General features: G+C 35.6%; 1 protein-coding gene across 3 annotated transcripts in view; it reads right to left on the bottom strand.

The window, feature by feature from the left end:
- Nucleotides 1-1,166: 1,166 nt before the first annotated feature.
- The window catches only part of RPGR (retinitis pigmentosa GTPase regulator), a 39,713-nt gene continuing 23,604 nt past the window's right edge, over nt 1,167-17,275 (bottom strand). For all 3 annotated transcript variants that reach the window (XM_057411820.1, XM_057411821.1, XM_057411822.1), the window contains 7 exons: nt 11,560-11,715; nt 10,971-11,095; nt 9,660-9,842; nt 8,389-8,554; nt 6,969-7,081; nt 5,136-5,201; nt 1,167-4,117 (listed from right to left, as the gene is read on the bottom strand). In XM_057411820.1, coding sequence (XP_057267803.1) covers nt 1,577-4,117; nt 5,136-5,201; nt 6,969-7,081; nt 8,389-8,554; nt 9,660-9,842; nt 10,971-11,095; nt 11,560-11,715 — 3,350 coding nt within the window. In that variant the 3' untranslated portion in view covers nt 1,167-1,576. The remainder of the gene's footprint in view (nt 4,118-5,135; nt 5,202-6,968; nt 7,082-8,388; nt 8,555-9,659; nt 9,843-10,970; nt 11,096-11,559; nt 11,716-17,275) is intronic.

Genomic DNA, 17,275 nt, shown 5'->3' with positions numbered 1-17,275 from the left:
GTGACTGAGGTAGGAAGGATCAACCTGGACTACAACTGACTGGCGAACTATTAATCTGCTACAGCCTTTTTAGAAAATAAATTCTGGAGACATTGTGTCAAAGATAGTTTAATGCCAGTGTCTTACAAAACAACATTAAAAACAATCCCAACATAGGTACTGATTCCATTAACATCTTTATTGAATGACATTTGCTCATTTTGATTCTTTTATTCTCCTGTCCTCATTTTCAAATAGGACTTAAATAACTATTTTTCTAGAAAATGTCAATACTGAGATCTGTTTACAAAAACGTCTCAGACCACCCATTACCATAGTATTTAAGTAATAACGGTGTATGATGAGTCCCTATCCCTTCTTTTGCCAGTTTAACCACTACCAGTTGAAACAGTAATGCAATATCTTACAAAAATAATTTTTAAGATTTGTTTATGTATTTTAAGGAAACTCCAGAAGTATTAACATACTTTCTCTTTTCCCAAAAGAATACTGACTATCACACTACTATTCTGTTCCATCTGGCTTCTCAGTTTATTACATTGTCCTCTTTTTGGTTATCACAGATGTGATCTTTAGGAAGGAAAAACACAAATATGCTCCAATGAGGAGAAGTTTAGGCTGTGATCCTGAAAACATATATACACTTCACACAGCCACAAAACACAGTCCCATCCTTGAGAAACTTAGAGTCAGATGACTAATGTAATGTAGTCTGTTGTAGGCAGATATAGAATCTTTTGTGCATTGCACACTGTAAACAAGTAAACAGTAGTTCACAAGTGTGTATTTTCAAATTCTTAATTATATCTAATCACTAAAAGTGATAGTCAAAAATTAGCCCTAAACAGATGCATTCTGACTCTAACGTAATCTAGGCCAGATCCTGAGACTTGGCTTTGTCTTTTTGCACATAACTGCGTGCTGACACCAAAATAAGAAGTCAACCTTAAGGCCTTTGAAAAAACCGAGGTCATCATTTACCCAGGCTTCCATTTCCATTTACCTCTCTCTTGACCCATGTAAACTTGCCAACTCATCCTTTCTTTAATTTATGCTAAGTACTCAAACATTTTAGCATTTCTATGAACAGAAGAAAAGTAGGGGTAATGAATATGAAGTGATACCAAAATTTTAAAAAATGCATCTTTAAATGACACTCCTTTTATAAAAGACATTAACATGTAGACTATTCTGCAACTAAAACCGATACATCACCTTAAGAAATCTGATCCAAAGGCAATTGAATGTTCCAATGTCACTGTTACAATGTATAATTCATGTTGCCAGCATGACATTATGATTTAAGAGGCAAACACACTTTGCCTCCTCAGCAATTATTTTTTTAAATCATATGTGTTAAAGATTGTGTAACTGTATCAACCATTTATGATTTCTCTCACAAAAGCTTCCCAAATCTAAACATTTTCTTCAGTCTTTTTTTCGATAAATTGGCACTTAAAGTAGATGTATAATAATGTATTTTGACTACATTATTTTTTTTTAAGTAATAAAAATCAATCTGCCATATTTCCAAAGTTTTCTGAATAGGCTTAAAATGCATCTCCAGTAGTTTATGCTACTTCAGTGTTAAATAATGAGGTAGTACATTGTTCCAAAATTGTTCTGAATTATGTAAACCATTTGCTACATGCTGTTTGGACTTCATTTTTTGTTTAGAGCTATTTGGTAAAGCACTATTTTCTGTCTTCTCTGGCGTCCTGGTTTTGTTTTTCTTTTGTGGAAGCTTATTACTATAATTTATTCTTTTAGCTTTTGCCTTTTCCTCTTCCTCTTCTTCTTCCTCTTCTCCCTCATCCTCCTCTTCCTCTTCTTCCTCTTCTCCCTCATCCTCCTCTCCCACATCCCCTTCCTCTTCTTCTTGTTCCTCCTCTTCCTCTTCTCCTTTTTCTTCTCCTTCCCCTTCTTCTTCCTCTTCCTCTTTTTCCTCTTCTTCCTCTTCTTCCACTCCCTCTTCTCCCTCTTCTTCCACTCCCTCTTCTTCCACTCCCTCTTCTCCCTCTTCTTCCACTCCCTCTTCTTCCACTCCCTCTTCTCCCTCTTCCTCTTCTCCCTCTTCTTCCATCCCCTCTTCTCCCTCTTCTTCTTCCACCCCCTCTTCTTCTTCTTCTTCCATTCCCTCTTCTTCCACCCTCTCTTCTCCTTCTTCTTTTCCCATTCCCTCTTCTCCCTCTTCTTCTTCCACCCCCTCGTCTCCCTCTTCTTCTTCCACCCCCCCTTCTTCCTCTTCTTCTTCCATGCTTCCTTCTCCCTCATCTTCTTCAACTCCCCCTTCTTCCTCTTCTTCTTCCATGCTTCCTTCTCCCTCATCTTCTTCAACTCCCCCTTCTCCCTCTTCTTCAACTCCCCCTTCTCCCTCTTCTTCTTCCTCCCCTTCCACTTCCTCATTTTCTTCCTCCCCTTCCGCTTCCTCATCTTCTTCTTCCACTTCTTCATTTTCCCACTCCTCATTTTCATCTTCTTCTCTATCCTCCCCTTCTGTTTCTGTCTCTGCTCCTTCCTCTTCCTTATCTCCTGTTTTGTCTTCCACTTCATCCTCCCCTACCTCCTTAGTCCTCTTATTTGCATCTTTCTCTTCCTGTTCTTCAGATACTTCTTCCCTCCCTGCCAATGATTCTTCTAATTCCTCCCTTTCACCCTCTTTGTCTTTTTCATTCTCACTTTCTTTGTTTTCATCTTCATTTTCCTTTTCATCTTCTTCCTCTTCTGCCTCTACCTCTTTTTCTTCCCCTGCCTCTCTGTCTTCATCTCCTTCCTCACTCTCATCTCTTCCCACACTTCTAACCTGTTCTTCCTTTTCTTTTTTGGTGTCTTCCACTTTAGTGTACTCCTCTTCCATATCCTCCTTTTCCCCCTCTCTCAGCATTTCTTCCTCTATCAACCTCCATTCCTCATCTCCTTGCTCTTTGCCACCTTCCTGATTAATCTGTTCCATTTCTTCTGCAACCTCGTTCTCACTGTCTTTTTCAGCCTGTGATTCCTCTCTTTCATTTTCTTCCTCATTATGTTTTTCCTCTTCATCTCCTTCTACTGAAACTTCATCTCCATCTTTTTTAACCTCACTCTCTTCTTCTTCACTCTCAATTGTTTCATCTAGTTTTTCTTTTTCACTTTCATCCTTTTCACTGCTTTCACTCTCCTGCTCTTGATTAGATTCCTTCTCATTCTTGATTTCTAACTGTCTGCCTTCATCAGATTTACCTTCAGAGTTTGTTTCTTCCTCATTCAAGCTTTTTATATAAGTCTCTTCTACATATTCTTTCTCACTGTTTGCAGCTTGCATCTCCTCAATCTCATTATCTTCTAAGTTCAAATCTTTCACATCTTTTATTGTTTTAATGGCCTTCTGGACCTTCCTGCCTTCATAGTATTTCTCATCTTTTTCCCTCCTTTTAAGTACAAATTTTGCAAGATCATTACTATTTTCCTCAGTTGAAGATGATGACACAGATATTTGTTTCAAAAAATGAACATTCTTTTTAAACCCTCTCTGCTTTTCACTGTTTCCTTCTCCTCTGACACATATTCTTTCACATTTATCAGATTTTCCAACAACATCCTTTATTCTGTTTTCACTTTCTATTGCTTCTTGACTTCCTTGCTTTTTAACAGAGCAGTATTTTTGTGCAACTACTGAATCAGTCTGGGGCTGATCTCTGGATGCAGGAGGAAGTACACTGATTTTTAGGAATTGCTTAGATTTAATAGCTTTTGACTTGTTATAGGAAGAATTTGTTCCTTCAGTCAGAATTTGCTTTTCAGTGGGAAGATCCTCTCTGACAAGTTCATGATTTTCCGCATATGCTTTTTCCCTTTTCACCAATCTGCATTTGTCCCTACTGATTTGTTGAACACCACTTTTCAAAGTACCAACAGTTTGTGCATTCCCAGATTTACCTTCCATTGTATTTTTTTTGGCCACTGGCTTCCCCACAAAGGCACTACTTTTTTCCAAGTCTTGCCCTGGTAACTCTGAAAGTGAAGACTGCTTTTGTAAAGAGCCAGAGTCTAATTTTGACCCTTCCTTCACTAAATCAGAATCTTTGTTTTTCAGCCCACCCTTACCATCTCTTTTCAGTTTCACATTTTTATTGTTCTTCTATTCCACATGAGAAGCAGAAAATTAAAAAGAAAGAAGGAAAGCATTAAAGACAAATGACAGCAAAAGAAAAAGGTTACAAAAACATCTGAACAAGAGAAGAAAATTTGTGTGAGCAAACTAAAAGATGGCATAGAACGTACAGTATTTCACATGAAACGAATTTACAACTGCCCGTACTAGAAGAATGTAACATTCTCTTGATGGTAAATGTACTGCTACACCTTTTTCACTATCCAAGTACTCAAAGTGAATGCAATAAGAACTGTTCAGACAATATCATGTCCTATAAGCTAAAGAGCATGCAATGCATGAAGTTGTGTGAACAAAAGGGAAAACTGCAGCTCCCTTGTACCTTCCTCCACCTTTCCCCTTGGGAAATCTTTTGATATGCTCACTTTTATGCTCCAATAAATTAGAAAATTTGCTGTCTTTCTACTTTAAATTTTATACTTATTTAACAAATTCTGCAAAATATTTTTCAAATACAAAATTACAATGAAATATACAAAATGATAAAATGCTGTGATCATTTTAGGAGTCAAATAGAAAGGTAATACAAAAGCATTTTAATTTCATAATTAAAATCAGTATTATTGTTCCTTTATATATATCCTATGGTGAATATCTGTAAATAAAATCTTTACATTGTGTCTCAGAAGTCAATGAAAATATTTTAATATCAACAAAACCAGAGATATGTATGTAATCAGCTTAATTTACGAAGTGTGTAAGATCGATTTTCGCTCCTTAACTGATGAAGTATTATATACTCCCATCTTAGACTATGCTGAATACTCTTATGTGCCTGCACAAATTCTCTCTGGCTTCAGTCAGCTTCTTAGGATTTTACCTTGTGGATATTCAAAAAATCAGCAAGAGGAGGCCTACAAAATTTGCTCAGCTTTTTTAAAACTCAAAGCAAAACAATAAAGTACAAGGATAATACAAGAATTACAGATCTTTTATACATCGGTATAAGTATACAGATATATATATATATGATTAGTTACGGTACCTTTTGTTTCTGGAGTGGTGATAATTTCAAGGACTGGTCACTGGGATTCAATTTCATTACATGTGTCTGCAAAAAATAAGATCGATATTAAAAGAAATAAATATGACTAATAGGGAAAGCAGCATGAAAGCCCAATTCTACTAAACAGGGCTTCAGACAAATCTGTAAAATCACATAACTATTTCACTTTCACTCCCTCACTTACTGCATAACCAGCTTAGATGTCAACATCTAAACTGTCTCTAGAGGTTAAAATCTACCTCTCTTATAGCCCATAAGTGCATTTTAGATGCACTGTGTACTCACCCTTAATTGCGGCTAAAAATATAATGCCTTACTCCCTCATCATCACAACCTGCAATATAACATCCAGTTTGATACTACAGCCTTGATAGAACATTGTTAAAGAAACATTACATAGAATAAATTTTCACTGGAATCCAATCTTACTCTTCTACATAAGGCAAAAAACGAAAAGGCAAGGCAATGTAGAATACTACTAGGTGGGCAAGTAGAGTGAGATTTTGGTCATCCCTTCCCATATACTCGAAACAACAAGGAAATGTTCTCTGATGCTGTTTGTTAACTGTTTATGGTTTAATAACAATACTCTTTTTCAACACAGTGAGGATAGACAGTTTAGGTTTTGACTCCCAAGAATTTGTGTGGTCAATATGCTATTAAAGGTTTTTCCTCCTCGTCACATCAATAAGATGTATGTTGCCACAGTTTAGAAAAAATGAAACTACACTGCAGCAGATTATTTCATTCAGATTCAAGAAGAGCAGTTCTTTTATTTTGTGTTTTGAGAAGTTTGCCTGACTTTTTAAAAATTTATTCTTTCATTCTGATTAATGTTTTAAAATTGATTCACAATGCACTTAAAACCAAAAAAGTCTAGCACATAAGGTGTGCAATAAATTACAAATAAATGTCTCGCTAAACTAATAAAGGCCACGTTGTACATTATATCTAAAACTAATTTTTTTCTTGTAAAAGAAAGTTTTATAACTTAAATGGTATGCACTGATTGTTAAATTACTAAGTACAAACAAATACTTATGTTAAGTACAAACAAGTAACAATTCCTGTGATAAGTGCAATCCTTTTAGCGTAACTGACAACATACTCTGAGCCAGCACCACAGTGGGTTCCTCATTTGTTTTCATTCCATTGAAGTTAAAAAAAAACCCAAAACCAAACAACAAACACAACATCTTTTCAGTGCAGTGCATTAAGACCAGGACATGCCCTATCTGCCAAGAGAACAAAATGTTTTGGAGAGGTGCACAACTGATAAGGTGAACATATTTTTTAAATAAAAGAAATATGTAGGAACATGCTTGGGAATCACAAAATAACCAAAATGTCTGCATTTGGGTCTTCCCTTTAATATGATCCACCTGTACTAAATAAGCTCTTCTTGAAAGAGGAAAGGACAGATTTCTGCTTAATTTCCTGCAATTCTGTCTTGGAAATCCTCAAGAAAATGAAGGTCAGAGATAGAGATCACCATGTGGTATCCAGTGTCATTGTTTTCTTTCCAAGGTAAAGAGGAGGGAGGGGCTGCACTACCTGGGGCTGCTTCAATCTCTTATTACAACATTCCCTTATTACAACTTTACTTGGAAAATAAAATCAAACTTTAGCATTGAATAATGACTGTATGAAACGCATGCTCATTTAACAGTGTGTCAGTACCTCTTGGTGTCACATAGGATGTTCTGGGCTAGCCATGAGTTCTGCACTAGAATTTGAAACATAATTTAGCTGCTTTATTCTTTCTCTGCATAAAAATGACTGAATCACAAATTCTTTAGTGGAATATATTACCATATTTAGGATGTCAGTTGTATCTCCAAGGTTTCTGTCATTATTTTCATTATCTGAATCTTCTTCTGCAGAGCGTTCACCGGGTTTATCCTTCTGATGATTCTTTTTCTTTACTTCAAGGTAAAATAGGGGGAAGTAAACAAATACCATAGGAACAAGCAATATGTAATCAGCAGAACACCCCATTCTTGTAAAATAGATTATCTCTATTTTACTGACACAGGACTGAAGTCCTGAGATTCCTGATTCCTCCAGCTTAAGATATCGCAGAAACACTTCCAGTTTTCATCAGTATTAACATCAAAGGTAGCTCAGCAATGTGGCTTCAGTACACTGTAGATCTCTGACCATTTTTGCAGGCTTTCAAAGCACAAATATTACATGGGACAAAGTTTCTTTTGGATAATCTTTTTAATAATAGTGTACCACCTAGACTAAATTAGCTGCAGTCATCTACATTAAACATTGTCTGCATAATGGATGGAGAGACAGTGAATTTAAATCCAAGGCTGCATCATAAAAATGTACCTATATCACTTTCAGGTTCACCTCAAGTTCATCAGGTAGATGACCAATTTCATATGGCACATAGGCCTCAGAAGATTCTAAGGGCAATTTAAATTTCACCGCATTGCTTTCTTAGAACCAGAAATGCTAATGGACATGGTGGCAGCTTTATAAATAATAATCTTAATTCTAACTGAATTAATTACTTTCATATTGGATTTGACTGTCCAATAAGTCTGAGCTAACTTTTACACAGAGCAGTGCATTCTGCACTCTAGCATCGCTCTTCCTGGGAAATCACACATGCCCAAGAATCCAGATAAAGTCAGAACTGCTCTAGAGAATCTGTTTGTTAAGTCCAGTGCTGTATCAGTATCATTGTTATGTAGACTTTGCATTAGCCAGGGTATTGCAAGTCATTATTATCTTAGATAACAGAGAGCGAAGAACACTTTTGCACTTCTTCACTTCCAAGTGATGAAGAAAGATGCCATAAGAATTAGTAGACCCAAGGTCTCTTGTAGGCCCTTCTGGGTTTTCAAGATTGTTCCTAATCAATTTTTTTCTGTAATTTTTTTTTTTTTTTGTGAAAATGGAGGAAGCGGTTACTAATCTCACAGTGGTTTTGTGAAGTTCTATTTCTACAGAAGAAACCACAGGTACAATTTAGAAGTTGTTTCTCTTTCACTCAGCCCTCATCTAAAACTTTGAGTACATTTTCCAAACATGAACAGAGTGAGGCAATGTCTTGTATGCATTTCTCAACTTTCATGTCTGTATTCTGACAGATCCTACTGAGGCAAGACTGAATTTAAACCTTCTTTCAGGTTCAAACTGAGCATTTGTTTATGAATGATGAGAGCCAAACCACATAATCATCCGAAAACAGCTGCAAGATATGGGGACACTTCACCTTTTTTATGGCGCCTGTGCTTCCTAAGTTCAGCTTTAGGAAGATCTGTTGCAGAAAACCAGAATGGACTAGTCTTGCTTGTCACAGGTAGTGAAGATTTTAAGAAGCTTTCTCCTAGTGGAGGCAGAGTTTGTGCCATTCGACTAAACTGCTCTGGTGACTTTTCCTGCAGAAGATTAAAAAAAACTTACATTGAGAATAAGAGCAGAAGAATAAAATGTAAGCAACCTTTCAGTATTTCGTTTTAGTTGATGATACAGTGTTGTAACTTTGTATGGGAAACATAAACCAAATGTCTTTGATATTTAAATTATTTACAGTCCTAAAAAGTGGAGAAGTATTGTCCAGGCTTTGGCTGGGATACAGTTAATTTTCTCCCTAGTAGCTGGTGCAGTGCTGTGGTTTGGCTTTAGTTCTAGAACAATGCTGATAACATACCTATGTTTCAGTTGTTGATAACTAGCGCTTACCCTGATCAGGGTAAGGACTTTTCAGTTTCTCATGATCTGTCAGTGAGGAGGAGCACAATAGCCAGGAGGAAGCATAATAGGTATATAGTGGGGGGATATTTTAGGTCTCCGCACAATAACCTCAAGCAGCCTTAAAATACAGACAAAGGAGAAAAAGAACTTTGATTTTTACTTAAAATACTAGCATCTCAAGTAATGTTGAAGTATTTATTCCACAACATCAATACAGTTTTACAAAATAAATGTGGCTTTGTGGTAGTTTTGTGGTAGCCACATAAATGTGGCTCTGTGGTAGAGACAGGTAAGTGAAATCATCCAACTCATGCCGTTCAATGAAATCGCATGGAATGTGTAGCTGAGAGAAAGGAGAAGCAACTACAGGGTCTTAGGATCATTTTAAGCTGATTGGAAACTTTCTCCTTTGATATCTTATAAAACTGTGGGCTTTTTTAATACATTCAAGGACTCAAAGGGAACAACAAAAAGAGTTTCTTGCTCCTTTTAAAAATATTTCTAACATGCTAGAATTTAAATACAAAATCAATTTGATTCTTTTTCATAGAAATAAACAAGCAAAATCTGACCAATGCCTATCTTCTATCTGCACTCAATTTTGAGACCAGAATAGATATTCATTCTTCTTTTTATACATTAAAATTATACACATAATTTTACATTTGTGTGTATATTTACATTTACATACATCAAGAATACATTTATCTGCTGGGTATACATTGTGACTTTAAAAGTGACTTTATTTCCTAATAGAACTATGGCAAGTCTAAACAGCTCTGAATTTACCCTCTCTCGACGTCGCATTCGTGCTGATGTTAGTTGTAAGGTGTTTGTTAGTAGTAAATCTCCACTTATTTTAGAGATTGTAGCAGTCAAAGAGCTTTCATGTAAATCTTCTAAAAGCACTTCTTCAAATCCTTTAGGTCTTGGAGCAGCAAAAACTAGCATGTGACAACCACCACATGCAACCTACAGCACCAAAAGAATTATCTGATTATTTCATTAGCAAGAATCAGTACAGGAACCCCATTTTCTTACAATCATCTCTAGGGGTTTAGAGTGTAAGAAAAACATAGTGAAAATAAGAGACATTAAATAGCTTCAAATCTAGCTCCAAATGATGTTAGCAAGATAAAAGTACTTAATTATGCTTATTAATCACTAGAGATCTGTGTTCACTTCTTGCTAAAATACAATATATTTGTATTGAACAGAACTCAAGATAGGTCAATTAATAGAGAAGAAAGCAAAGATATTTCAACTGTTTTGAAGGGATTTGTGATAACTATTTTTATGCAAGTTAAATGTGGGCAACACTGATAGCTTCAGTGATACAAACCTAGGTATTTTATCCTAAAATCCATAAAAAGTAAATCAAGTCCTACACCCTCCAACAGACAAAGTATTATTACATAAAGATCAGAGGTTTCAATTTAAAAAGTTTAAAACCCTCACCACTTCTGATAAAATGTCCTTTAAGTCCAATAAACAAACAAAAGCGAGCAACAGAATTTTGCTCCAAATTTTGCTCAATCCTGAGTCATGCTTGCATTTCTGATGCTGGCAATTCTGTGACATTTATTTCTTAAAATACCTCAAGAAATAGATTAAAATAATGCCATAAAGAGAAAAGAGTATTTCTGCTTTCTCATCCCATTTGGATTAAGAAAAGCAACTCCTCCAATTTTTCTAAGGTTTAAAAATATCCCATTGTACAAATCATCTTTAAAATTAAGAAGTTGACACACTGGTGTTTTCAGAACAGATACGAGTTTCCCCCTACTGCCAACAATCCCAGAGCAATAGGTATATAAATAAAATATTTAATTTTATAGGCTGGCACAGCTCTACAGACCAGAACACTACCAAATAAACCCCTGAAAAGCAGTCTAGATGTGTAGTCCAAGCCAAATAGATTCTAAACTAAATGAAGAATGTGGTGAGAAAATATGATTTCCTTTTTACTTAAACTTGTGTTGTCTACTAATTAAATGCCATGGAAATAAATATTCTATAATGAGATTTCAACTGTCATTAATAATATTTCATAAAAAGATAAACGTTTTGATGTCTGAGAAGCATGAACAGGAGTTTTACCAAAAGGACTGTGAACTTCAAGAAATTATAACACAGAGTGGGGTCAAACTGATTTGTAAAATTCTCTTCTCCAAGGCCTAACTTGCCGTGTCGCCCATCTCCAAAAGTAAACATGAGGCCATTCTCTGTATGTGGGAAAAAAAAGGGGGTCTTATCAATAACAAAGATTTAAAATACAATTAGGACGAAAGCATCACAAACGAAGTAACAGCCCATGGAAATAAGGAATGTTTTTCTTCCAAAAGCAAACACTGAACAATTTTTTTTTAGATTTTCAAGAGATGAATACGATAAAAAAATATACATATTTTCAGGCAAAGTACTGCCTGAGATGAGAGTTAGTCTGGATAATTTGTAAAACAAATCCTTGTTAGCAAGGTATGATAATGAGATTATAAATCCCCAGGAGATATTGTATACAGAGTTATGCATGGCATGGCTGTGGATCTGGTTTTCTCACCTGTTCACTTGACTTTTTGAGCTAGTAAGTTTGTATATGTCTTCTTCTACTGCTCATTTTATAAATAAAGCCTTTACAGTGTAAGAGGGAGTCACTGGAAGTGCATTTCAGATTTTTTCATTTACATACCTGCTATTACAGCAGTATGATTTTCCCCACATGTAATGTTACATATTTTATACCTCCTCAAGTGTTTCACAGACTTCGGTACTGAAGTTTCAAAAATAAAAGTACCATGTCCCAGCTGCCCATGTTGTCCAAGTCCAAAAGTATATACATTTGTCTCTGAAAATATACAGCAAAAGTTAACAATAAATATGCTGACATATATATTATAACCTGCTTTCTATTACCCAAATGGAAGTCAAATTACATCACCATCAAAAAAGCAATGTTTTATGAATTAAATGTACCAACTAATCAATACATTTATCAATTAATAATAAAATGCAACAAAATAAAAACCAGGAAATTAAGTATTAAAATAAATACACAAAAGAATCTTGAATTGTTCAATATGCAATATATTTTCTAACATACCTGCAAAATAATCCACTTATCACATGTACACAAAATATTAGCTAATAAAAAATTTTATGGGAGTCTATGTAATGCAATTAATTCAAGACCATAGTGTTTATACACGTCAGCACTTTCAAGTACAGTAATCTCATCCTAATTTCTGGTTACAAACATCTACACTGTCTGACCCTAAATTTAATAGGTTAGGCCTCTTTAAACTGATATTAACTTGTGCATATAGATTGGAACAATAACAATTATTTAAGTGTTCTGATCAGCTACCAAATCAGCCCTGCATTAAATACAGAGAACACTATAATTGTCTTATCTTGTGACAGAATAATCACCTTTCCATATTTTGTCTGTTTAATGGACTCTTTGTGCCAGGAAAGAAAAAGAACTTCTTCAAAGCAATAAAGATTCCTGCTGTGTCCATTTCTGGCACTGCATCACAACAGGGGAGACTGTAAAGCTTGGAAGTCTTGATGAGGTCACGCTTGAAAAGATAAATTCAGACACCAAGATTTTTTGGGAAAAGGAAAAGTTTCTCCTAGAACTGTATTTCCTGCCCCCTTCTTTTCTGCAGGTAGGCAGCAAGAAAAGCTGGAGAAGTACTACTTAAGGTACTTGAAAAATTATTATTAAAACCTGAGAAAACTGGGAAGAACAAAAAATATTCTACTTCAAGCAAAAAGAACTGAGACCTGGGAACAATGTGTCATTACATCATTGTTATGAACATAGTGCAGAGCATGCCTGCTCCTGCTGCACAGACACCACCAGGTCAAAAATCTCACCATGTACAAAAGCGAGGAATGGCCATTCACAGTGGAATGTGCGGAACAACAACTGGCAGAGAATCTGCTTTTTAAGAACTTCTTTATATCAAGGAAACAAAGCCACTGGAATAGCAAAGTAAGTTTCAGTGCCACAAAAGTAATTTATACCGTGTGACCAAATTCTCAGAGCAGCCACAGAGTGGAGAAAAATTAAAAACAAATTATGTTACCATTCCTTCAAACTAATCCTTCAGCACTGTCAGGGAAAGGGAAAGCAGAGAACAGACCAGATTCCATATCCCATTACACACTTACTAAACTTTCAAAGGAACCATGACGAAATATTGTAACAGTAGATATGGAAATATTCCTTCTAGGAAAGAGTTTGCCTTTTCTGCCCCCTTTAAGTTGTTCCACATTAACATGCCATGAATTCACACCATAAAAAAAAACAAAACAACGGTTTCACACAAAAGTGATTGCGGATGACTTTTTCTAACTAAATACAACAGTAAAGCTCCCTCTGCTGGCAGTTTCAGTGCTTTCAGTGCAAGAAAGCAACTCCTCAGGATCTTAGTAAAACAAGAAGAAATTTTATGTAACATTTAGACTTCTGCATAAGAATCAAGAAACTACACCTGAAAGACAGGAGCTTTCTTTAAGCAAACCAAAGTCTCATATTCATTTTAGTAAATTACTTTCTCAGGATGGCTGATCCCTTAAATTCTTTTTGGAGTACTGTGTTTGCCTTAAGATTTCTACGGAAACTGGCCATTTTCAAACTGTATGGCTTTACCTGATTAACATAATTATTTTCAGGGAAAATAAAAAGTGGGGTTCTTTTCCCACATTATCTGTAGTCCTACCTTGAAACAATGCCTTCTGAACTTGTGTTAGAGTGAGCTGCTCTCAAATGCTAACTTGAAAAGTACAGGAAACTATTTTCTCTCCTCTGTTTCTACTGACAATGAGAATGGGCCAACCCAAAACCAGGTTAGAGGCACCTAAATTTTGCTCCTCTTTAATTTGCTTATTGATCAGTCCTCACGGCACAAGAAGACAAAAACTTTGCACATTTCTTAAATGATTCACCTCTCTGTGAAGAAGTGAGGCCAAACTTCAGTAATCATCTCATTTAGCAGAAATTACACATTTCCTCCAACTTGTCTTTATAAATGCCTAAGAAGAGAAGTCTATGGCAAAGCAGTCTTACAAACTAGGTGATAAAATGCCTCTCCTCAGTCTCCCCTTGCCCTGCCTCTGCTGTCCACTTGGCTTTGCGGTAAGCCAGCTCAGCAAGCCAGGTTTGGGGGGAGTTTGCCATAGGAAACTATGGAATGGTCAAGGAGGCAGTGCCACAGTGGTACAAGGGGAGAGGAAAGACTTCTGGCCACATCAGCACACGGGAAGCAGCACTGCCTCCAATGCATCACAAGGAAGGCTCAGCTGTATTAGCAGCATCCAGAAGAAAAAGCAGAAGTCCCATCTTAGCCTCCAGGCAGGAACTGCTGTCTCCACAGCATGAGAAGGACCCTTGAAGAACAGAAAAATGGTTCAGAGCTTGTACAGAAGCCAGTGGCTTCATAGTTCCAAGTGACCTCCAGCACTTGAGTGCTACGACTGCTTCTCCTTTACTTCCTACATTTTCTCTTTTGGAAGAACAGGGATATTTCCCTCTAACTGTATATCTTCCACCTTTGCAGGTATCTTCTGAAGTACTTAACAGTTTTCTAATCTCCATGAATTTTTTTTTATTCTGCCAATGGGCTATTCACTCTTACAATAGTTTTATTTTTAAACAGCTGAAAAAAGTTACTGTAAAAATCCATTGTCAACACAATACTCTGTTTTACCAGAGTTAGTAACTGGATTTGGGGATTTCGGTATAAACAGTATATAGACTTAAGAATGGTTTGAAAAATCTAGATAATCCTATATGGTTTGAACAGTTCTATCATGAAAAGGAGGAGCTTTTTCATCCTTTTCATCCTCTTTCAAAAGGGTATCTTGACTTTTTAAAAGACATGGAGAAAGAAGATGAAAAATCCAACATTTTACATACTAACACACAAATGTGCTGTATCGGTATGTCAAATGATCTATTCTTGAAGGACTGCTTCTCTTTTTCGTTTGAAGAGATATCTCTGCTTTCCCTCCTTTCAAAGGATAAAAGGACGTAATATATCCTTTTATAGACAGGCTTATTCCCAGAGGATCTGCCATCATCTGAAAAAACCTGGAAGATACTAAGCCCACTCCCAATCATCTGCTGCTGCTTCTCAAATTTCTAGATTCACAAATTATTATTATTGTACCTTCTAAAAAGCTTTACTGAAAAAGTTTGCAAACTGAGATTGCTGCTCTGTCATATTTTTTTTTTTGAAAGTGACAATGCCAACAGCTTCCATTTTCAGTAGGAAGCATTTACAAATGTTGCGGGAGGTGGATGCATTTTCTTTTCAGTCTCTGAGAGAAGTCACCTGGGATGAAGATATGATCTTCTTGAACTGATAGACTGCTCTGAAATGAATGTTTGTGCAGCTACAGGGAGAGAAAGCTTTTACACAATAGGATTTTTAACTGTAATTCTGCTTATTCTCTAGAAAAAAACTGCAAATACTAAAGGCAGAAGGACAAATAAGACTTGTAAAGAAGATGGTTTCCAATACCATATTCAACATTTTTAAAACCTTGTATCTTTAGAAAGGTTTTTTCCAAATCTTTACTCTCAACAGTTTAATTTTTTTGTTCTCTCTGAAAAAAGATTGAGTTTCCCATTTTGGAATCTCAGGAAAAAAAAAAATAAAATAAATAAATTAATACATACTTTCTACCATTTATTCTGTTACTTGCTGGAGAGATTCCAAACAGTAGCTTGATTTAATAACCCAAATGGTCAGTGGTTCTGACCATACAAAATTGCCAACAGAATAGATAAGACAGCCATAAAAGAGAAGTCAAATGAAGTGCTTTGGAATAGACTAATTACGTATGAGAGTCAGGAAGAAACTTGCCTCATACTCAGTAAGATAACTGCATTATGCTTTCTTCTAATTCGATAAACCCGAAGTAGAACTGATGACAAGAAATGAGCCAAGATGCGCAACAGTTTCTCCATATGACATTTTCTCCTAACCTTTTCCAGTGTTAAATGAGATAGATAAAACAGGGGAACATACAGTAGTCAGACACTCACTTCTAATTTTTTAAAATAAAAATGACACATCCTGAAAAAATTGAAAGTCCCTGAAAAAAATGAAAGCCGCATCTGTATATACCATGTTACTAAAGCCAAACAGCACCCATTTTCATGGAAGATGATACACAAAGTTCAGAATTTTTTCAAAATTGCAGTACTTTCCTAATTTAGGAAAATGAGCTTCAAAGAGGCATAAATATTTCTGCTCCTCTTTAAAGCTATATTCCCTCATCAGAATTCTGAATTTGTGGTCACATCATTTAATCTCAAGATGCAATATACACTTCAGTACTGATTTCAAGTTAAGTTTCTGGTGCAAAGCCTGTAATGCACATATGCTACACTCACTTTTTCAGTTATTGCAGTGTCCAAATGCATATTTTTTCCAAATATTTTCCCCAAAATTTTGAGTCAGAAAATTTTCTGTACGGCAACATTTCTTACGAAGTATCTTTTACTTGAGGCAGTATTTCCATTTTCTGTTCAAAGTGTCTTAGGTAGAAGTTCACAGCTGTAGCCTATTTAATAATAGCTGAATCACACTAAAAAAACACGTTTATCTGACCTTTTATCACAACAACTATTAATCATTAGGAAAATGTATGTTGTTGGAGGATATTGTTTTCCTCTCCTCTGGACTCAACTGGATCTTCTGGCACTCAATGCTTTGATCACCAACTACCAGCTAAGCCAGCACTGGACTTGTCTTCTATTACAAATCTATTTCCATAGGCAAGTAAACCTTGCATACTAAGACACTGACTTACTGTCACGGTTTAAACCCAAGACACTATGTTTCGTTCTTCACTGTATTTGTTTCTTGACATTAATATTTTGCCTTTTTGGTTTAGCTCTTGTACATGTTTCACTATAATAATGATGTCATCCAGGTCTACATCTTCATAATAAATCTCTGCAACAGTCATTTGTTATAATGAAATTTTATCTCAAGAAAACATATTAAAACAAAACATCTCGTAGTTGGCTGCAGATTTATGGTTAATAAAATAATCAATAATTATAATCAAATTATTTCTGCAGAATTTCACTTTATAACCCATGAAATAATGCTATGCTTTATACATTTTCTGGCCCCAAATTTATGTTTTTTTTTTCCTAATAATGATAATGTGATTTTATGTAAAGAAATTCATTTTATGACATAGAATACTGCCAGGGTAAGACTGTATATAGGTGGAAGAGAGACAAAGGCATTGAAATGTAGACAAATGTTTTCATTATTTGCTGGATTGGCTACTGTAGTTTTCTCAAAGGAGTTTTAACCTACACAGAGTCTTGCAACTTGAGTCACTGTTACACATACACTTTCCCAGCACATCACTTC

The sequence above is a fragment of the Pezoporus wallicus genome, unplaced genomic scaffold (assembly GCF_028554395.1).
Source record: "Pezoporus wallicus isolate ANWC-B61680 ecotype Strahan unplaced genomic scaffold, APGP_CSIRO_Pwel_v1 contig_1438, whole genome shotgun sequence".
NCBI lineage: Eukaryota > Metazoa > Chordata > Aves > Psittaciformes > Psittacidae > Pezoporus > Pezoporus wallicus.
Note: the sequence above shows the minus strand (reverse complement) of the source record. Positions and strands in the feature narration are given on the sequence as shown.